The following is a 21,452-nucleotide window of genomic DNA, read 5'->3' on the forward strand; positions in this document are numbered from 1 at the left end:
TTTGGAAATTGGCCGGAGGTGGAGGGGGGCTGTTAGAAGAGGCGATCAATTTGGAAAGTGGGCCAATCCGTGACGCAAATCCTCTAGTGCCGTCCCCCCTCGCACCGCTCCGCTGCTCAGCTCCTAACTGGTTCTGGTTTCTCCCCCCGCCAGACATCTTAGCCACTCAACAGAGGTTTTACAAAGGCTCAAGTACCCGGGTGAGGACCTGGACTCTGAAATGAACACGGCCCGGATTGGGTACCTGTGGGCCTTATTTGCATGCCAGATCGGGATTGGCTGGCCTCTTTGGGCGGTGTTCGTCGCGCGCGTGACCATCCACTGCCATGGCCGGGCTCGGGGCGGCATTCCGTCGTGTGGGCGCTTTGTCCGGAGCCGGGGCCTTAGGCTTGGCCTCCTACGGGGCACACGGTCAGGGGACTGGGAACTGAGCTGGGATTGTGCTCGGTGGGAACCTTTGGGGTCTGTTACAAGGGCAGAGTCTATGGGAAGTGCCCGGCCTCCAATTTGACCAGATAGACCTCGGAGCCCTAAACCTTTTACAGCACCTCAGCCCGGTCCAGTTGGTTCCCAGAACTGCCCTTACGTGTGTCCACCAATCAGAAGCCTTCTGGGGGAGCCCTCTGTCGGCAGTGTTCACTTGGGTCCCTCCGGGATTAGGGGTGGTGGGAACTGGTCTAGAACTGGTAACCTTTGTTTCTCCTTTCGACAGGCGCCCAGTTCCCCGATGCCTATGGAAAAGAGGTGAAGTAACTGCGCTGGGGCTCTGCGACTTCCGGGTCTATGAGGGCACAAAGTCCTGGGTACCTGAGGGCAGGAGGAGAGGGGCGGGGCACGGGTCTTTGGAGTTACAAGGGCTGCAAGCCTGAGGCTTGGGTACTTGGAAAGGCCAGCTGGGACTTAAGTGGGTGATGAACTTACTTGCGTTGTGTCCCCACAGGATCCAGCCTCCTGCGTTGCTTAGGAAGTTCCCCATCTCTCTTTTTCTTACAGCTCTTTGACAAGGCCAACAAACACCACTTCTTACACAGCCTGGCCCTGTTAGGGGTGCCCCATTGCCGAAGGCCCCTCTGGGTAATCTTAACCCTTACCTAACCCTTACCGAGCCTCGCCCACTCCCTCTCAGTCCGCCCGTTTATTAGCCTGTATTCTTCCTTGTATCTCCTTCAGGCCGGGTTATTGCTAGCCTCTGGAACCACCTTATTTTGCACCAGCTTTTACTACCAGGCTCTGAGTGGAGACCCAAGCGCCCAGACTTTGGCCCCTGTGGGAGGGAGCCTGCTATTCTTGGGCTGGCTTGCCTTGGCTCTTTGAGCTTCCTTGTGTTTAATTTCTGGGTATTTTTTTGAGAATTGGAACAGCGAAGGGATTAAAAGAGAAAGGCAAATAAAGAACTCTGGAGTCTTTGTTCATCTAACCTCTTGGAATAGGAAGGGTAGGGATTGTCAACCTCTGAACTCCGTAGCTTTCCGAAGGCTGAATCAGTGAGCCTTCTGGTGATTATGTTCATTTCATGTTGACTTGTTAATGAGGTTCTTAAACTGGTGGGCATCAGAGTCAGAAAGAATGCCTAAAGTAATTCAGATTCTTACTGAAGCCCTCTTTGAGGCCTGCAAATCTGTATCTAACAAGCTCATCTTATAGTTATGATGCTCATTAGAATTTGAAGACTACTGTAGAGTAGTGGTTTTCAGCCTTGTCATTCCACAGATTTATTGAGTGTAAGGCAGGACAGGAGTGCCATTAATTATAAAATAGTTTGGGGTTCAAAGCAGGGATAGAACATGTAGTGGGTGTCAGCAAGCGCTTCACAGTCCTTGAAGTGATCCTTTAAAGAGTTCTGTTGTGTGGAGGAAACGCAGTGAACAAAGACAGGAAGAGTATGGGGCCACACAAGTCTTCAGTGTGTTTCAGGCCAAATTTCTGAGTTCAGCAGAAAAAGAGTTGAGAAAAGGTGGCAGGGCAGGCTGGAGCAGCACCCACAGTGTGTAGGAAACTGGAAAAATTAGGGGGCAGTGTTTATTAAGCCAGTACTCATCAAGTGCAAGGAAACTAAACTGTGAACAAGACAGACATCATTTCCCTCGTGGAGTTTTCCATCCATGGAAATGGACCTTAAACAACTAAGCACACAAATATATCATTGTGAGTTGTGCCATGGGCTTGAAAGAAAAGGATAGGGAGACAGTGGAAGAGTGGGTAAGTAGAGGGTGTGCCTCTTTAGATGGGGAGGCCTTGCAGAGGAGGTCCCATGGAAGCTAGAGTTAGCGTCATGCAGAGTAGAGGGGAAGTGTATTCTAGGCAGAAAAGATAGCTGGCGAAACAGGCCAATAAGGAAGCAGTTCAAAGTTCTTGAGGTGTGAGAACATTGGGTGAGTTAGAGAAAGAGCAAAACCAGTGTGGCTGACTGATTTGGGGTTACTGGTGGTCAGTGCAGGCCTTGCAGGCAGTGGTAAGGCATTTGCAATTTATTTGTAGTGCAACAGTAAGTCATTGAAAGGCTTAAAGTGAGAATGCTAGGATCTGATTTATATGCTTGAAAGATCGGAGAAACAATTGGAGGAAGGCATGGCAACAGGAAGACCAGTCACGATTCCAGACACTAGAGGAGTCCAGGTGTGAGATGATGACAGTGGCATGGCTTAGGAGGAAGTGGTGAAAAGGGTCCAGTTCAGAATGTGTTCTGAAGGTACTGATGATAGGACTTGCTGATGGATTGGATAAAAGGGGTGAATGAGATATTTTTGGTTTACCCATCTGGTTGAATGGAGGTACTGATACGCAACAGGAGAAAAACTGAAGGAGGGGCAGATTAGGGGGAGGCGGATCAGGAGGTCAGTTTTGGACCTGTTTCTGAAATGCCCAGGAAACATCCAAGTGGAGAGATGCCCAGCAGGTAGTTGGGGAGCTCAGGGAGATGTTTGAGTTCTAGAAAGAGACCTGGACTCAAGTTTACTGTGCAACCCCTCTGGTCAGTGTTCCATCCTATCTCTTCTCCATAAATGCTCTTGAAAGTATTCTGTGAATCACTGTGACCTTCTGATTGCCAGATCCAGTGGACGATTTTCAGTTTCATCTTCCTCAGCTTTTGCAGCATTTGACACAGCTGGCTACACTGTCCTTGAAACACATCACGTTGCTTCTATGACACCACGCTCTTGGTTTTCCCTATGTCTGTGGCTGCTTTGCCAGCTTCTCTACCCAGTTTAAATCAATGTTTTCCAAATTGTTATGAAAAAAATTAGAATTTGTATGTATACATATTTTAATTTCATCCTTTATAATTTGTTTTTGTGTATGTTTTATAAAATGCCCATGTATATGGTATAGTAGAGGCATGTTCTTAATTTTTCTGAAAATGTACATTCAAAAAAATACAGGCCATTTGTCTAAGTGAAAGGATTTTTAGGTAATCTCGTTCAGCCCCATATCTTTAATTTCAATCTGCATACTTTTAAATCCAGAATTTGTATCTCCTACCCTAGTCCCTATTGAACTCCAAACTCCTGTAGCAGCTGCAGTGTATTCAGTAGAGATCTGAAGGAGGTAGGTGATGAGGAGGGAAAGGGGCATGTTCCAGATCAAGGCAAGAGCTTTCCAGGTAGCCCTGAAGCAAGACAGCCCAGTGCATTCAAGAAGTGGTGGCTGACTTGAAGATCATGAGAGGGTCGGTAGTGAAAGATGCAGATAGCAGGGGCCCAACAGAGCTTTGTGCTGATATGTTGGACTCTCTTCTGAGGGCAATGGGAAGCCACTTAAGCATTTATATCCAGGGAGGAGAAATGATTTGAAGCATATTAGTAGAGGATCACAGTATTTCTTCATTTTAACAGTGAGTCAGATAAGGCCATCCAGGGTTCCTGTGGCCAAACCAGTCATGGATCCCCAGGCTTTTCCCTCCCAGTCCAGTGCTCCTGTTGCCTTTCCATCCTTCAGCTTGGGCAGTGTTAGGGGTACAGGGAACCTCCAGGTGTGGGAGATGCCAGCATCTGGAATGGCCACCCTCCATGTAGTGTGACCCCTAATACCTTGGCTGTGGTCCTGCCATTGGGCCGTGCTTTTAGGGAAGCAAGTTAAGTAAGGCCTCCTTCATAATTGGTCCCTATTATTACTGTATAGTGCATCCAGTCTTCTCAACAGTCTTGCAAGCTAGTAGAAAGTGAAGCTAGGAGATGAAGTAACTGGTTCTGTATCATATGGCTTATACCTGGGCAAGCTGTGAATCAGACTCTTGTCCCATTCCCAGAGCTAAATTCTTTCCTTCTTGTACATACCAGTAAACTCAGATTTTAGCAGTAAAGACAGACCCATAAAAAAAAAAACAATTTGATATAATGTGTTCAGTGTTATAAGCAGACACTGAGGTGGGCTTGTTCTGCCTTTGGAGACTGGTAAGACTTCCATCCATCTACTGGAAAAAAGAACAAGCCAATACTGGTAGCATATGAAGAGAACATGAGTGCCTGGAGCTCAGGATGGAGCAGGCAGTCAGAAAATGACCGTGTGGAGTAAGGGTGGGGCCTGCACTGTGAAGTGCACCTGGGCCAAGTCTGAGTCACCTTTGACTTTCCTTTTTTTCACATCCTATATCCAAGCCATCAAGTCTTGTTGGTTCAAATATGTAACCAGAACCTGACTATTTCTCACCACTTCCACTGCTACTGCTCTGGCCCCTGATCCAAGCCACCACTGTATCTCACCTACCTTTTTGCCAGCACTTCTGCCCTTGCCTATCTGCAGCCTGAGTACACTGGACAGAGCAGCCTAAGAGAAAAAGAGATCCTTCTAACACAGTAGACCTCAGTCTTAGCTGCATATTAAAATCTGGGGAATTCTCAAAAAGTTCTATCTGTACCTTACCCAAGTTACTCTAATTTAGTTGACAAGAGTGGGGCCCAGGTAGAAGTATTTTGTAAAGCATCCCAGATGATTCTAACTTGTAGCCTGAGTTGAGGACCACTTTCAGTATGTGAGTCTCATGTCTTTTTTCTGTCTAAATCCTCCAACACTTCCCATCTCAAGAGTGTATAATCCTATGATCTACAAGGCCACATGTGGTCTGGCCTCCTGTGACCTCTCTGACCTCCACCTCTTCTATTCCAGTCACACAGGCCTTTTTGTTCATTGAACTTGTACTCTTCTGCTTCAGGGGTCTCTGCCCTTGTTCTCTCTGCCTTAAACACTCTTCAACTAGAAGTCTCCATGGCTCAATCCTTGGCTTCCTTTTAGGTCTCTGCTCAACTATCACCTTGGGTGATGCCTTCCTAGACCACCCTCTTTAAAATTGCAACCTCTGCCCACTACCTCTCTATCCTCTTTGTCTTCTATTTCTTTCACAACACTTGTCATCATCTGACTTCTGATCTATTTTATTTACACTGTCTGTCTCTTCTCCACTAGAATGTAAACCCCAGGAGATAAGGAATGTTTGTTATTTTTTTATCTGCTGTATATTCCTACCACTTGGTGTCTGACATATAGTAGGTCTCACTAAATTTTTGTTGAATAAATGAATCTCTGTATGTCTGTTTATATGTTTTGGTGAGGCTGGTCCGTGGATTGGGCCATGTAGAGTCTGAGGCACTACGGGATACCAGTGGAGAGCTCTGACACTGGGTTTGAAGCAGATGATGACTGAAACTGGGGGAGCAGCTGATCAGCCCAGAGGAACATGGACATGGGGGCAAATGAGTCCCCCAAACCTGCTTCTCCCATGTTCATTTTGATGGGTGACACCTCCCTCTGCCTGTTCACCAGACAGGCACAGGAGGTCATCTTGGACTCACCTCCCAGACAAGTTTCGTATTACTGTCTAAGTATCTCCAAAATACCCACTTCTGTCTGTGCACTCCCACAGCCATCCTCTCCCCCAGGATGCCATAAACCCAGCCTCGGTGCCTCCATTGTTCTCCACATTGCAGTTTAAATGGTTTTCCTCAAACGCAAAATTTGACCTCCCTCAGTTTTTAAAATCTTTCAGTGGGCTCCCTGCTGCCTTTAGGGCCAAGTTCCAGCTCTCACAGGCCTTCTGTGCACCTGGGCTGTATTCCCTCTCTAAAGTTACCTCTTGCCACTCAGTCTGTAGGTCTCCAAGGCGCAGGACTTCCTCACACCTGCTGGCTTCTGCTCAGTACCCAGAATACATCCCTGAACCTCACCTCCCGCACACGTCTTTGACACTGTTTGGCTGCCTGTCACCTGTGTGGCTAAGGGCGCCTGAAGGAAGTACTGTAATTGCAGGGTGTCTGTGTGGGTCACTGCTGCGTCAGAGAGGAGAGACGCTAGGTATCTAGGAGATAGAGAGAGAGCCAGGGCCAGCCCTAGAAGCCAGGGAGTGAGTGTGAAGGGTGTTCCGCCGCGTCAGTGAGGCCGAACCGCCCTTGGGAGGAGGGGCCTGGGGGCGCCCGCAAGCTTCCCTCGCCTCCCACCGAGGGGCACTGAGCCGACCTAGCGGGAGTCGCAGGGCTCGGTCCAGACGTCTGCGCTCCCCAGGATAGCTTCCTCTCGCTTTCTGCAGCGGAGCGGAAGAGGCGGGACGCCGACCAGCAGAAGGTATCCGTGGTCCACGTTCTGCGGGCCCGCTGGAGAACCAGCATCCTTTCTGCGCAGACGCGCAGCACGGGCTGAGAGGGGCGGGGCCTGGACGGGTCGAGGGGCGGGGTAAGGCCCTGGGCCCGCCTCCACCAGCTCCTTTGAGCCGCCGAGTGCTGAGCACCCCGACTATTCTAGGGGCTTCAGGTGAGCGGGGGCCACAGAGGGGTCAGGGGACCTCCCTCGAGGTCAGGCTGTCGGTCTGTCCGCGGTTCCACCTGTTCTGCTGTCTGCCAACAGCCGCCTCCGCGGAGAATGGGAGAACAAAGGGAGGGGGCGGTCCTGGGGCCCCTGAGGGAATCCAGGGTCCCTCGTACCCCTCCCTGCCCGCTGACACTTTCGGTTTCTCCCCGAGTCAGAGGCGCCGCCCAAGAGAACCTGGGCCGGCGCCGGGTGCAGCTGCCTCTTCGCGTTTGCCTGTCCGTCTTTGTGTCTGTCTCTGTGTCTGTCTGGCTGTCTCCGAGCTTGCCTCCACTTCTAGAATCAACCTTCCCGGCAGCGACATACCCCAAACTCTCGCCCCATCCCCATGGCAGGTAAGTGGGCACAAGGCTGAGGGTCTCCGTTATCCCCCTACGGACTTGGAATCAGGGTGGCGAACACATCCTCCGGGAATGTGCTCGGACTGGCAGCGTGGGCTCCTCCCTGCCTCCCACGGAGCCGCCGCCCTGTTCCTCCGCCCCATCTTTCTCAGTGCCTTCCCACCCCATCTTCCCCGCAGCCTCGCCCCGCGTGGGCTGCGGTAAGGGGATGAGGCCGCAGGGCCTTTGTAATCTACCCCTGTCCCCCGACTGGCTACTTGCTTCCCAAAGGCTATGCCTCTTCACCCCCACCTGCCTACCCTGTGACCGCTGGGTACCCGGAGCCAGCCCTGCATCCTGGGCCCGGGCAGGCCCATGTGCCTGCCCCTGCCCCCGGCTTCGTTGTCTTCCCTTCGCCAGGCCCTGGGGCACCTCCGGGACCTGCTGCCCCCTTCTTGCCATTGCCAGGGGTGCCTTCTGGCCTCGAATTCCTGGTGCAGGTGAGTGGGCGGAAAGCAAGGAAGGAGGAGTGATGGGGAGGAGACGTGGGCGTCCAGTCCAGCCAGCTGATGTCGGTGTGGCACCTACTCTCTTCCCAGATTGATCAGATCTTGATTCACCAGAAGGCTGAGCGAGTGGAAAGTGAGTGAAGGAGAACTGTGGGTCCCCTGAAGGGGGAAGAGAGAGTAGGTTTTGGGGCAGGCACCTGTGCTTGGGCCTCAGTGTGTCACCCCTTGGCAGCACTCCTAGGCTGGGAGATGTGTAACCGGTACGAACTGCGCTCGGGGGCCGGACAGCTGCTGGGGCAGGCGGCCGAGGAAAGCAACTGCTGCGCACGTCTGTGCTGTGGAGCTCGCCGGCCCCTGCGTGTCCGCGTGGTGGACCCCGGGGACCGAGAGGTGCTGCGGCTGCTCCGCCCCCTCCACTGTGGCTGCAGCTGTTGCCCTTGTGGCCTCCAAGAGGTGGGCGGGGAGGGACGGGGTCCCCGGAGAAGTGCGGGGAGGGGGCAGGCCATAATGGGGAGGATCAGTGATGGGGCAGCACCCAGGATGAGGCTGGCTCCAGTGGGAATGGGATGGGAGAGCTAGTGAGGGGGATGACAGGTGGGCTCGTGAAGGGAATGGGAAGTCCTGTGAGGAGAGACAGGTGACAGAGCTGGACCAGGGAGAGCTTGGGCCTAGGTGCCCTGGCTTGCAGTGACACTTTCTGCCTCCTGGTCCAGATGGAAGTACAATCTCCGCCTGGCATCACCATTGGCCATGTGCTACAGACCTGGCATCCCTTCCTCCCCAAGTTCTCCATCCAGGACGCTGATCGCCATACTGTTCTGCGAGTGGTGGGGCCCTGCTGGACCTGTGGCTGTGGCACAGACACCAACTTTGAGGTATCGGGAATAAGGGGAGATAACTGGGACTTAACTAAACCAAGATGGCAGCTTCCATGAGGCAGGATGGCCAACAATAAGATCAAGACCCTGAGCTCATCAGTCTAAATCTACCATGACTCCTACATTTCCAGAAAAAGCATGGCAAAGGATTTCATTTTAAGGACCAATCAGTGCTGATAGTTATCTGCAGCCCTGTGTTGAGGGGGCAAAATCTAGGCCAGGCTGAATTTAGGGTAAAGTGTGATTACTGACTCTGACTTGGGCTGGACCCATGTGGCTACTGTGCATGCGTTTGAGCCCAGGCGCTGGAGCAAGCACTAATTTAACGTCCTGTGGCCTGCCCTGCCAACCTGGGAATGCAAATGGCTCCAACCCAGAATCTAGGTGATATCCTTTTCACCATGAATTCCTGTTACCAACTTAGAGCCTGGAGAACCCAAGTGGTGACAGTTTCGGAGTGAGGCCTGGGAAGTAACTTTGTTTCTAGAAAACGAAGGCACTTCCCAGACCCTTGAGTTCTTTAGAGATAATTACCTGTGCAGATAAGGGAGAAACAACAGGTATAATCCAGTAGACTTTCCAAGGCTTCTGATGAGGTGTCTTAACCTAAGGTTACCTTTAAAAATTGAGTCACCTTGGTAGCTGGGGGGCAGTTACTGTGATAGGAACTGGTTGGGAAAGATAACCAGGTGACCTCTGGATGGGAATGTGTAGACTGAAGGATTCTCATAGGGCCAGTCTTCCTTTTACATAATTATGAATGATCCATTTTGGGACTGCAGTCTTGGGACTATAGGGCCAGATGGACCTTGCCCAACCTGGGACTGACTTGCAGGAAGTGCCCTAGAGCTGTAGGACAGTGGGGAAGGGGATGGAAAGGGTGAAGAAAGACTCGCTCTAGTTCTAGTCACTGGAGAACGAGCACAGGAAAAGGACCAGGGGGACACTGTGCCTTACCACCCATATTGGCAAGGCCTGTTGCTACTGAACCCAGGGAAGCCAGTGGAAACCATGGTCCTTGGAGGCCACTTACTGTCTCTCACTGCCGATAGATGGGTTTGGATCCTCTCTGGATGAGGCTTGCATGCAATGCTGGACGAGCCCTCCCTACTTTGCTGATTTGAGTAATGGCACCCTTTGATGCCATAGATACAGACTTCTAGTAGCTTGGCTGACTGGTAGAGGGTAGCCAGGATTTTAGCAGCCTCTCTTGCCCTCGTGACCAAGCTACTTTGTGCAGGACACAAATTGCACCAGCTGTGGGTGGCAGGGATTTTGGTAACCAAAACAAAGATAGCAACCAGCCAGCCATACATTAAGGAGATTAGACTATATTGTGCTTCCATTTCTTCCACTACTGATGTTCAGTTATCAAGTATGGCTTTTCAAGAGCAACAGATCTGAGTCTGAATTCTAATTTTTGTTGTATATTCACAGTGTGACCTAGGGTGACTCACTTACCCCAAATGTCACATGGAAACCTAGGGTTGTAGGGAGGGTTCACTAAGGGCAGGGCTGCACTGTTCATACATGGTAACTGTGGACGTGATATTGGAGGCAGGTGAGATCAGCTGCAGCCTCCCAGTTGGGCCTGTCCTTTCTCTCTCCTAACAGGTGAAGACTCCAGATGAATCACGCAGTGTGGGCCGAATCAGCAAGCAGTGGGGCGGGCTGCTCCGAGAAGCTCTCACAGATGCAGATGATTTTGGCCTGCAGTTCCCGCTGGACCTGGATGTCAGGGTGAAGGCTGTACTGCTGGGAGCCACCTTTCTCATTGTGAGTAGAGAGTTGGCTGCCCCCACTTCCCCTCCTGCTACTTTTGGCTCTTACGGGAGACTGTGCACTTTTTGGCCTCCTGCCAGGAGAGGGTTAGGGACAGACTTTATGGGGGCTTGCAGTTCCAGAACTGGGTTGTGATAGCTGAGCCAGGCCTGCCCAGTCAGATCTGTTGACAATGCCTTCCCCTTAGGACTACATGTTCTTTGAGAAGCGAGGAGGTGCTGGGCCTTCTGCTATTGCCAGTTAGAGACCGCCTCAAGAAGAGACCATCACCTCAACCAGAATTCAAGATGGTCACCTGCCCTGGCCTAGCCCCTCCTCAGAGGCAGCCCCCTTCCTCCATGTACATTGCACAGGACAGACAGGGATGCCTCAGAGGGGACCATGGTGCCCCATCCCTGCCCTAATCCCCTGGCCGCCTCCACCTGTGGCCCACACAGAAGGGTATGAGAGCCCTTCCCCTGCTACCTCCCACCACTGTCTTTGGCAAATGCTCAGCACACAGGTATATCAGCTTTTAAACTTTTCCTACCCACTTCCTTCCACCCCTGCCAGGCAGGGCCTCTGCTCCAAATGAGGCCTTTAGAACCCAGGACTCTAGGGCCTTATGACAGAGCTGAGGCAGGTAGGGGTAAGCAGCACCAAAGATGACAGACATGGCTTCCTTCCCCCCATCAGCTCGGCCAGGCCATGGCACTCCGAGGGGATCCCCCTCCCCACCAACAGCTGTAGGGCCAGGGCCCTAGTGCCAACCTCCTCTCCCCCTTGGGCCGTGCCCACAGCCGGTGCCTGCTGCAACTTCCTGTGCCTTATTTAACCCCCCCTCCAACTGCTTCCTTTCCTTGCCCTAGGAAGGAAGCTGTGTCTTTGTATGTTATATTCATATAAACTTTGTAATTTTTTGGACATTAGAAGATGTATGTGATGGGAGAGGGTAGAAGGAAGTTGGTGTGGGAAGAAACAAAGGGAAATATGACAGCTGGACTGGGCAGGGGCTGGCCCATCTCATAATCCATGCTGCCAGGATCAAATGTCCTTGAGTCCAAGAGAGCATCTTTCATTGCCCATGGCAGCCCTGGGCCAAGCCAAGGCAGCTTGGGCCACATGCCCCAAGTTGCCAGGGCTAATTCCATCATCTAAGATGGCTGCTCCCATGGAGTATGGCCACATGATGATCCTCTGTCATAAGCAGAAGCTTTCTGTGGGTACAATGTGTAGCAGCTATGTTCCTCCTAGTCCTCCTCTTGGTTGGGAATGTGGTGGCAGAGTGAACTAGTATTTCTATGGCCCAGCCAAGAGAGGACAAGAGGCAGGGTAAGAGGAGACACTGATCCTGGGCTCCCCCTGGCCATGCCTACAGCAGGATCTCCCCAGTTGGAAAAGTATGCCCCAATAGGAACATGTTCTGGTTCTGCTTGGTCCCGCATGGCCAGGCCCTTGGTCCATGCCCAAGGTAGAAGAGCTCAGGGCCGGGTCAGGACATAGCGACTGGCAGCTGAGAGGTCCCATTGGTAATGCTCCAGGATGCGCCTACAGTCCACTCTGGACCGGCTACTCAGGTGGAAGAGCTGGTCGACCTGTGGAGGCAGGAAGGCAGGCAGCTGACAGCCAAAGGGCAAGGGCAGGGGAGGCAGGAACCCGAGAGAAGGGCCTTGCTTTACCTTGAGGTTCCGGATGGCACAAACCACATCTCCCCCAGTGGCCTTTAGTGCTGCCTGGCACTCCTGGTGGGTGACCCCATGCACGCTTAGTTCCACCTGTGGAAACAAAGCCTTGCTTAAGCCACTTCCCCAGCCTGTAGCCCCCACTGGACACCAGGCTACTGCAGAGATACCTCACCTCCATAATCCTCCTCTGCAATTCAGGGTCAGGCAAAAGGCCTCCAGGGAGGACAGTGAGTTTGCTGGCTCCAGGTGCTCCCAGGGGGTAATTGTGGGAGGGTTCTCTTTTGGGCCATGGGGGTCGCTCCCTGGGAGGTTGGCTGGGCTGAGAAGAGCTGGAGGCAAAGGAAGGGCGGGGTGGCAGGCCTGGGGTTCCCTGGGGCACAACTCTGGCATGTCGAAGTTCAGGGGGGCTTGAACCACCCCCTGTGGGGCGTGGGCCCAGGGACAGAATGGATTCCAGACTCTTGGAAATGCCTGTATAGTGGAGAAAGAAACAAATACAGTGGAAACTCAGATGCTAGGCTCTGCCTTCTTGCCATTCTCAGTGCTGTCCTCCGGGTGGTGCTTGTGTTAGATGGGACAATAAGACAGAGGTACAGAGCAGACACGCAAGCAGAGGCAACTGAGGACCCAAAGAACTGAGAGGGCAGGGCAGGACACGCTGTTCGGATGAGCAGATCTGCTGTTCAGGAGGGCAGATCTGGAGGCACGGCTAGGATGTCAATAGGCAGGATGTGGGGGAAGGAAATCACATATGCAGAGGCATGGATTCAGAGCAGGAGCAGATTAGAGGGTTGTCTGACCTCCTCAGAGACCCTGGAGGCCTTGTCCCCACCCCACCACACCCACCTTTCATCCTCTGCAAGGGCACGTTCTTTCTCTGGCCCTGTGCTGAAGGTAGATCCCGGAGAGTTGCCTTTGCTCTGTCCCTGTTGGAGGGTGATCCAATTCATTCTCCACCCCCACCCCCTACCCCACATATCACCGTCCTCTTCCAAATACACTCTCTGGGGGCCCCAGGCAGGCTGTGACCCAGAGTGGAAGCTTTAGCTGGGAGGCAAGTCCAGGCTCTCGATTTCACCTGGCCCCTCCCGAAGCTTCCTTCCAGAGAACTTGTCGGACTTGTTTGGTTCCCCCAGCCCAGCTGTGTCTCTGACTCTTTCTGGTCCTTACCCATCTATGCTTCCCTGTTGTTGCTCTCCCTGGGCAGGGGGCCCTCTGTGGACTGGACGGGTGGCTGGTAAACCTCCCAAGTCTGCCAGTGTCACTGCTGAGGCTGGGAAGCTGCCCACTTTGAATGTGCGACCATTCTGGCCCTTCCAGGTTGTGGCACTGGGGCTGTGGGAAGAAGGCTGGTGAAGGGGATGAGAGCATGGGAAGGGGTGCTGGGCTCTGGTCCACATTCAGCCCATAAGCTGTGTGCCATGGAGCTGCATTGGCCTGGAGGAAGGGAAACCTTTTTCTCCCTAACACAAAAGGGCTCTAAGGGCTTGTGGTGGCTCCAGTGGGGAGCCCAGGACAGTGGTGGAGAGGAGGGCCATTGGGGAAAGGAGATAAGGCAAAGGATCAGGTTTCAAGGAGCTGGGGAGAAGCAGATGGGGAGCAGGGTCATGAGGGTTGGGAGGGAGGCCCCCTCCTGGGGATGTGTGGGATGTAGGAGGCCCTCACCTGCCCTCGATGATCGTGATGGGGTCACCAGGCTCCATCCTCAGAGCACCTGGCTCCGAGACATCCCTCAAACAACGTCCCTCAGGAGGCCAGGCCTGTAGAGGAAAGGGTGGCTGGGCTTGTGGCCTGAGTCAGAAGGGTAATACCATGGGAACAGGGAAGAAGGGAGACACCTGTTTACACACCTACCAATAAAATCCATACAAGGTATGTCCTCTGTCCTAGGCTGGGGTAGAACTGTCCCTGTCCCCTAAATGTAATCCAGCTGGGGAGGCAGACCTGGATTCCATGCCAAGCTGGACGCAGCCCAGGAGTCAGGGAACAACAAAGGGGGCCCTGTCTCTGCTTGGGGGACCAAGGAGAGACACATCCCATACATGGCCTTTACTCCACACCCAGGCACATCATATCTGCCTCCTAAGTGCCTCTGGAAATGTTCCACTTCTCTGCAGCCCCACCACCTCAACCCTCATCCATACATCTTTACCTTGCTCTGCTTCATGGCCATTGTTGCCTACCTGGTCTTCCCATCTTCAGTATCATCCCTTTAATCCATTCTTGTACCAAGCCAGAGTGGTATAACATGTACAGCTGGCTTGTAACTCCCCTGCTCAAAACTCTTCCCTAGCTCCCAGGTGCCCTTAAAGACTAAACCTCTGTAACAATAGGGTATAGTGATTTGGGGCACAGCTCTTAAGTCGGATTGACTGGTTCAAATCCCAACTCCTCCACTTACTGTGTGACTTCAGGTAAGTCACTTAAACTGTCAGTGTCTTAAGGACCCCATCTGTAAAACTGAGATAATGATGACCTCATCAGGTTGTCTCAAGGACTAAATGAGTGAACATGTGTAAGGATACCCATGAAGTGCTTAGAGTACCTTACACAGATCAAGTACTCCGTGGGCTAGCTCTGGGTATTTACCATGCCTTACAAATCCCTCCATGCAGCACCCTTAAGGTGACTCTAGGACTGTCTTTTGTATTTACCCCTTGCACACTGAAATTTTTCTCTGTTAATGCCCCCCCACCACAACTACTGCTCCCACTTCTCTGGCTCAGCCCCAGCCTCCAGCCCTTCAGCCTGCATTTATGTAACCCTAAGATGCCTCCCCAGGTCTCTCAGTGTCCTGCCGGTGGGACCGGTTCAGACCCCAGTCCCAGACCCCAGCCCAGAAGTTGGTATTTGTTACTTAGTCTTGTGCACTGAACCCTGGGAGAGAATGGAGGGAGGAGATACTGAGTGTATCTGGGCAGGCTGGGCCTCCCACCTCTTGGAGCAGCCCCTCCAGGTAGGAAAAGCTAGGCCGGTCAGCAGGATGGGGGGCCCAGCAGCGCAAAGCAAGGGCATAGAGAGCCCTGGAGCAGAGCGGAGGCCTAGGCAGCCGGGCTCCGTCCTTCTCCAGACGCTGCAGGATGAGGTACGGTGGAACCCCGGCCCAGGGTTCCTCGCCCCTGGAGAACATCTCCCACAGCGTCACCCCAAACATCCACACGTCCGAGGCAGAAGAGAAGGCGCCCTGGCGCAGGCTCTCTGGAGCACACCTGTGGAAATGGAGCTGAAGGGAGCCGCAGGTATGCCTCTTGGAGCTCCCACCTGCCTCGGAGCACGTCCTTTCCGGGCTTCATCATCCTCTGAAGTCCTTTACCAACCCCTCCGGCCCACTCTTGTCCCAGCCTCCCTCGGAGGGCCAGTCCTCTCCGCACAGCCCCTTACCTAGCTGGGGCCCTGCAGGTCAGCCCCAGCTCTCCCCGCGCCCCAAGCCCCTCACCAGGCAAAGGGGATGGGGCGCGGCCCGCCCATGACGTAGCGGCCTCGGGCGCCACCCAGCGGCCGCACCAGCCCGAAGTCCGCCACCTTGATCGTGCGGGGTGAAGCCAGCAGCAGGTTGCGGGTAGCGAGGTCTCGGTGCACCAGCCCGCGGGCCCCCAGGTACGCCATGGCCGCCGCCAACTGCCGCAGGAAGAGGCAGAGCAGGGCCACGGGCAACGGGGTTGTCGGGGCCGGGGCCGTCAGGCGCGCATGCAGGGAGCCCAGTGGCGCCAGCTCCATCACCTACAGGAGCACAGCGCCGACTGAGCAGCGGTTCGGCCCCAAGGGACTCTGGCCACCCACCTTCCTGTGGCACGTGAGCCCCGCGGCTGCCCTGGGAGCCAGCGTCGCGCCTGCTCACCATCTGCAGAGGCTGGCCCAGTACCAGGCCGTGCAGACGCAGCACGTGTGGGTGCTCCAAGTTCATCATGACGGACACCTCTCGCAGGAAGTCCCCCAGCTCTGTGCCCACGGGGCCTTCAGGACCCACCCGGAGGGACTTGACAGCCACTGGGACCTAGGGGTCGAGGTAAACATTATCAGGCACCTTAGGAACAGCTCTGCCAGGGCTAGAACAGAGAGGGCAGGCAGAACACAGGGGGCAGTGGCCCTAGTACCCAAAATGAAGTAGACTCCCTGGACACTCACACCCTTGCCGCTGGGCAGTGTCCACAGCCCACGGTGCACCACACCAAAGCAGCCAGAGCCCAGCAGCTCCCCTCTGCACACAGCACCATCTGGGATCAGACATTTGAGTTCCCTGTCTGGTTCAGGGAGGCACAGAGGGCTGTTGGAGGGTGGGGTGGTCGCCTTCTGCTCAGGCACAAAACCCCCAAGGATCTGAAACAGGGGTGGGCAATCAGGTGTGTGGAATGCTGTATACCCCTCCCTGCCACTCAGCCTACCCCATTCCCTGGCCTAAGTTGGCCCTTAAAGCCTCCCATCTCCACCCCAAAACACACACCCTATAGACCCAGTTCTTAGACTTCGGCCTGGAACGGTGCCTCTTCAAAGCTTCAGCCAGTCTGCGCTGGGCTAGGGAAAGCCAGAATCAGAGGGCTGATGTGATAAAAATGAGGAGGGTAAGATGCAGAAGATGGCTGGGATGGGGTAGCAACTAAAAGGCTGGGGAAGGAGAGAATAGGGCCTCAGGGGTCCCTCACCAGGCCGGCCCATGCCAATGCCATCCAGGTCCTCAGGCCTTACAAAGTCGAAGTGCTCTGGGAGAGTAACATTAAGCTCCTCAAGGATGGGTCGGTAAAACTGGGCCAGCTGAGTGTCCCGGAGCAGCCGCAGCAGCCACGGGGAGCCCGCCTCGGGGAGCATGTCTGGGGAAAAAACCCTAAGGATGATTCCCTTTCCTCCCGACACACAGCCCAGGGTAGGCACCTGAGACACTCAGAAACCAGAGATGTGGTCGCCAGTTCCACCCTCATCCCATCAGAAGCACTCAGATACAGAGGGAGGAGCACATCAGAGGCAGCCAGGAATCCTGCCACTCATACACACAAGTCCCAGGAAGAGTGCTTCCCATCCTCAAGACCTACACATCATACCTCCTTCATCACTGAGAAACCTGCCCTCCTCACACTTGAGGTTTTAGTACTCTGCAAACTTCAGGTGTGTTGCCCTGCTTACTCTTGAGACATTACGGTACACTGCCCCTATCCACCTAGAGCACCCTGATACACTGCCCTTTTGACCTGAGGCACACCAGTACACACACTCACTCACATACACCTGAGACACCTCCCCTTCTCATACATGAGACATTTTGGTCTATCAGAGATGCCCAGAGACACTAACCACACCATCCCTCAGACAACAGGTACAAACACACACGAAGGTACACTGCCTCCCACACCCAGATACGCTACTGCACACACACGCACCAAGACCAACAGATAGGCTGCAAAAGATGCCTGAGACACCCAGATTCACATCCTCTCAATCTGAGACATTCCAGTATGCTGCTGTGAAACACCCAGACTTACTGCCACATACCTTCTCACAAACATGTATTTGAGACATGGCAGTTCACTGCCTCCAAAATACACTGCCCCACATGTCTGAGACACCAAGGTCCACATAAACACACACAAGACAGCAAGGTACAGTGTCATGTACCTGAGTTATGCAAGCATACAGGCCCCTCAGCCCAGAGACGCCTGGAGTCATTGCCTCTTCTACACCCCAGGCATTTGTGATCGGCAGTTAAGTGCAGGCCAGCCGAGCTCAGGTGTAAGCTAAGCGCAGAGCCACCTAGGTGCACAGTCCCTTCCACACCCACCTGAGCTCCGCTCTGGATAGAGCCCTGATGGCACACCGGGGTCACTCAGTCCAATGTGGCTTTAAGGCAGCTCCACCGATCTTCATTAAACAAGGCTCTGGGTGCTCGGGTGCTGGCTGCCTGCACACACTCTCCCTTACTCATATCTGGACCCCTCCCTCCTCCACTTTAGGCAAGCCGGGAGGAAGGGAGGATCCCAGGCTGGGCCCAGATGGAAACCCGGAAAAGGGCCAGGAATTGGGAGTTTGTGGGTACGAGGGAGGAGAAAGCCCAGGACCCAGGGGCCCCCAGATCGCTGGCAAGGTGGGAATGGGAAAGCAAGGGACGGGGGACAGGAGGGAAAGCGGCCTCGCAGGGGAAGAACCAGGGGAGGGGAAGCGGGCAAGCTCAGCACCCGCGTGGGCACCCCAAGCGACAGCTGCTCCGCCAGCCCCAGCGGCCCTCTTTTCTGACCCTCACCTGGCGAAGGCGGAAGCGGCGGCTACTGAGCGGCCGGGGCGGCCAGCCCAGGACTAAATCCAGAGAAGGGCGGGACCGGAGGCCCCGGAGGGCGGGACCTGGCAGCCGGCCCTGGACTGGCCTGTGCGGCGCCCGCAGTCCCCAGAGGGGACCAGGTGGGGGCTGCGAGCGCGGCTGGTGGCCCTCCTTTCCTCTGCGCTTTGCTCTCCTCTCCCCCCATCCTTTCTCCACCTTCACACTCTCTTTCCAGCCTACTCCAAATAACTCTTCCCTCGCCCCAGACGCCCTTCTCTGTGTCCTGCCTTCCGTGACCCTCACCAAATCCTCCATCTCTCACCATAGCCCCACCCCTTAAATGAATAACCTGATAGAGATGTTGTGGATGTTAGGAAAGAGTATAAAACCTAAATGTGATTTACTCCCACTAGGATGTTTAAACATTTTAACAGTAAGGTATTAACAAAGGGCCACGTGCTGGAAGCTGCTGGGGCCGAGAGTGGGGGTGGGGGTGGGGGAATTGATAAGGGCCTGGCTGTACCTGTTTGAGGTTTTTGAACCTACCAATAAAATTAAGACATGTAAAGGAAAGATATAACTGGCTTAGGCGACCTCCGGGAAAGAATGTGAACCCTGTAGTACTCAGCCAATGAGAAACCAGGGGAGGGACTCGTGCACTAGGAGATAAATTATTGGAGCCAAACTCCCCAGGTGTGCCTGCCCACCAGACTCCCAATCCTGCAAGATCGTCATTAAAGCCTTGCTCTGTTGTTCTCTTCGTCTCCGTGTCCACTTACTGAATTTGGACCAGTGAGTGTGTTTCTCACAGTGGATAAAATGAAAGTTCCTGAGGCCAGGATTCTCACTTGGCCTTGGTTGGCTCCCTCACTACACAAGTTTGGGCAGTATGCTATCGACTCTATATAAAGAGCTCCGCCCAGTGATCTGGGTGACACGGTGGCACAGCTGCAAGGCTGCAGGAGAGCAGAGGCTGGAGTGGTGGCAGCACAGAGAACAGAGGCCCAGAGGACGGCTGTGCGGGCAGAGAGGCCCAGAGGCAGAGACTGGCTTGCTGCATGCAGACTTGCTCTGAGTGGACAGGATTTTAGTGATTACTCTGCCACCGTGAAAATAAAGTTGGGTATAACCCTTTCACCCCAAGAACGTTCGATTGTCATTTCTTTGGTCACATTGAATCCATAGTGAACTTGCCGGTGCCCGGGCCTGCAACCCATTGGCAAAGACAGGTGTCCTGCTGTGGCCCGGGGAATATAAGGCTTAACGGGACCCAGTCCCTGCCCCCTAGTAGGGGAGAGAGCTTCCTGGAGCACCCTTCCCAGAGCTCTCTAGTGGAGGAAGACAGGGTGGTGCCTTTGGAAAGCAGCCAGGCAGAGAGGTGTTGATGGTGGTGCAGAAGTCAGCCCCCAGCCTAGAGAGAGTCCAAGACCCAAACCAGCGTCCTTTTCCAAACTCTGAACTCTGGTCCAATGTGCTACCCCTGAAAAGGATCTTTTGAGGAGCTTCCCAGGGTAGAACATGGTAGGTCTTGTGTGTGATTGTTTTTTTTTGGGGGGGGGTTGACAGAGCCCCGATTTGCTCCTCAGCCCCATCCCAGCTTGGTGCCTGGTCTCCTCAGGGCAACCCCCAACCCCCATTCACTGACACTTCCTGACCTCATTCTGGCATAACATCCCTCTCCCATGTAGCCTTTGCTGACCCCAGAGCTCTGTACACTGTTACTTGGTCTGTGGCACCCGGGACTTTTCAGGACCTTGAAGAAGGCTCAGAGGAGGAGCCTACACTGTCTCTTTTCCTCAGGGGTCCCAGGGAGGAAGCCACCTGTCTTAGGACATCTGGCCTGTCCCCTTCTGCCCTAAGGAAGAATGTGTGAGCGTAGCTGTTGCTGTCCCTAGAATCCCTTGGAGGGAAAAGCCCACCCCATCTTGATAAACACATGGTATATTCCAGCATTGAGGGGAAAACCTCCATAGTTCACAGTTCTTCCTGTGTGGTTTTCTTGCCAAGTCTCTTGTCTCCAGGCCAGTTCATCACTGTAATTGTTTCCCACATCTGTTGTCTGTGATACACTGTGGGCTCCACACAGTAGGGACTGGAGCCATCTTGTTCATCCTTGTGTTCTTAGTATCTGGGACAGTGTAGGCATAGGTGCAATATTGGTTGTGAAGAAGTCTGGCCAGTCTGTCATTCATTCCCTTGTAGGTGATTTGTTTTTTACTCCCTGCTTTTAAGATATCATTGGTATTTTGTAGTTCTATTACAAAGTATATAGGTATGGATTTCTTTTATTTATTCTCAGTGTGTTTTATTTCCTCTGTCTATAAATCTGCATCTTTCATCAGTTTTGGAAAATTCTCAGCTAGTATAGTATCTCTTCAAATATTCTTTTACCTCCAGTCTTCGTGTTCTTTCTTTTGGGGACTCTGATTAGAAGTATGCTGGACCTTTTCACTCTGTCCTCCATGTCTTTTAACCTCTCTTCCCTATTTTCCATTCTTTGTGTCTTTGTGATGCAAAACAACGTCCTCAGCTCTATCTTCCAGTTCCCCAATACTCTCTTTGGTTATGTCTATTTATGTCTTTTTAATCCATACACTAAAGGTTTTTGTCATTACTATATTCATGTGAACATTATGCTTTCTATGCTAGCAGTACTTTATTGAAGTATAACTTACATTCACTAACATGTACAGACTTAACTGTACAGCTCAATGCATTTCAACAAAGGTACACATCCATTAATGTAGATAAAGACCTAGACATTCCTACAGTCCTAGAAAGTTGCCTTGTGCCCATCTTCAGTCAATTCTATTCCCCAGAAGCAACTACTATTCTGATTTCTAACAACTGTAGATCACGTTTGCCTGCTCTTGACCTTATCAGTGGAGTCACACAATATTTATTATATATGTTTGGTTTATTTCACTAACATATTTTTGAGATTCATCTTGGTGTTGTCCAGGTTTTTTTTGGTGAGGAACATAATGGCTCCATGAGTTTCTTCAGGGAAGAGAACATGAAACCTGATTTTCCTCTGAATGTCCAGTTGTCCTGACTGATCTGGGTGTACTGAGGTCCTCTGGGAATTGAAGGAACACATAGGTGTAAAGCCCATGGGGAGATATGAAGGCAGATGCATCCAGAGAGGTTGACAGAAGCCAGACTAGGCATCGTTCATCCTTCCAGCAAACTCTGTGCCAGGTGCTGGGGACCTAGGTGAATAGGCAGACATTATCCCTCCTGGTTGGATTAATTCTACTCAGTCC

General features: G+C 53.1%; 3 protein-coding genes across 18 annotated transcripts; 2 read left to right on the forward strand and 1 right to left on the reverse strand.

Annotated features, from left to right (window-relative positions):
• Positions 1–268: 268 nt before the first annotated feature.
• Positions 269–1,394, forward strand: TMEM256 (transmembrane protein 256). Its single transcript, XM_036895834.2, has 4 exons — positions 269–411; positions 713–744; positions 994–1,074; positions 1,171–1,394. The coding sequence occupies exons 1-4, from the start codon at positions 327–329 to the stop codon at positions 1,312–1,314; spliced, it is 342 nt and encodes a 113-aa protein (XP_036751729.1). The 5' UTR covers positions 269–326; the 3' UTR covers positions 1,315–1,394.
• A 4,799-nt stretch (positions 1,395–6,193) lies between these two features.
• PLSCR3 (phospholipid scramblase 3) lies at positions 6,194–11,184 on the forward strand. Of its 9 annotated transcripts, none has more exons than XM_057500944.1 (8): positions 6,194–6,552; positions 6,947–7,127; positions 7,404–7,612; positions 7,712–7,754; positions 7,854–8,074; positions 8,335–8,496; positions 10,114–10,275; positions 10,469–11,184. In XM_057500944.1, the coding sequence occupies exons 2-8, from the start codon at positions 7,121–7,123 to the stop codon at positions 10,523–10,525; spliced, it is 861 nt and encodes a 286-aa protein (XP_057356927.1). In that variant the 5' UTR covers positions 6,194–6,552; positions 6,947–7,120; the 3' UTR covers positions 10,526–11,184. The 9 variants fall into 9 exon arrangements, with proteins under 9 accessions (XP_057356927.1, XP_057356928.1, XP_057356930.1 ...); XM_057500945.1 differs by having other exon boundaries at positions 6,951–7,127; XM_036895830.2 differs by lacking the exon at positions 6,194–6,552 and adding an exon at positions 6,609–6,738 and having other exon boundaries at positions 6,951–7,127.
• On the reverse strand, positions 11,145–18,882 carry TNK1 (tyrosine kinase non receptor 1). Of its 8 annotated transcripts, XM_057500934.1 has the most exons (13): positions 17,713–18,870; positions 16,586–16,750; positions 16,387–16,457; positions 16,071–16,262; positions 15,784–15,939; positions 15,382–15,665; positions 14,881–15,154; positions 13,611–13,705; positions 13,116–13,280; positions 12,792–12,871; positions 12,118–12,416; positions 11,940–12,035; positions 11,145–11,855 (listed from the first exon to the last, which is right to left on the reverse strand). In XM_057500934.1, exons 2-13 carry the CDS (start codon positions 16,746–16,748, stop codon positions 11,742–11,744), a joined length of 1,989 nt encoding a protein of 662 aa, XP_057356917.1. In that variant the 5' UTR covers positions 16,749–16,750; positions 17,713–18,870; the 3' UTR covers positions 11,145–11,741. The 8 variants fall into 8 exon arrangements, with proteins under 8 accessions (XP_057356917.1, XP_057356922.1, XP_057356915.1 ...); XM_057500939.1 differs by lacking the exon at positions 12,118–12,416 and having other exon boundaries at positions 17,713–18,879; XM_057500932.1 differs by having other exon boundaries at positions 11,145–12,035; positions 17,713–18,873.
• Between the last annotated feature and the right edge of the window lie 2,570 nt (positions 18,883–21,452).

Source organism: Manis pentadactyla, chromosome 4 (assembly GCF_030020395.1).
Source record: "Manis pentadactyla isolate mManPen7 chromosome 4, mManPen7.hap1, whole genome shotgun sequence".
In the NCBI taxonomy this organism is placed as follows: Eukaryota; Metazoa; Chordata; class Mammalia; order Pholidota; family Manidae; genus Manis; species Manis pentadactyla.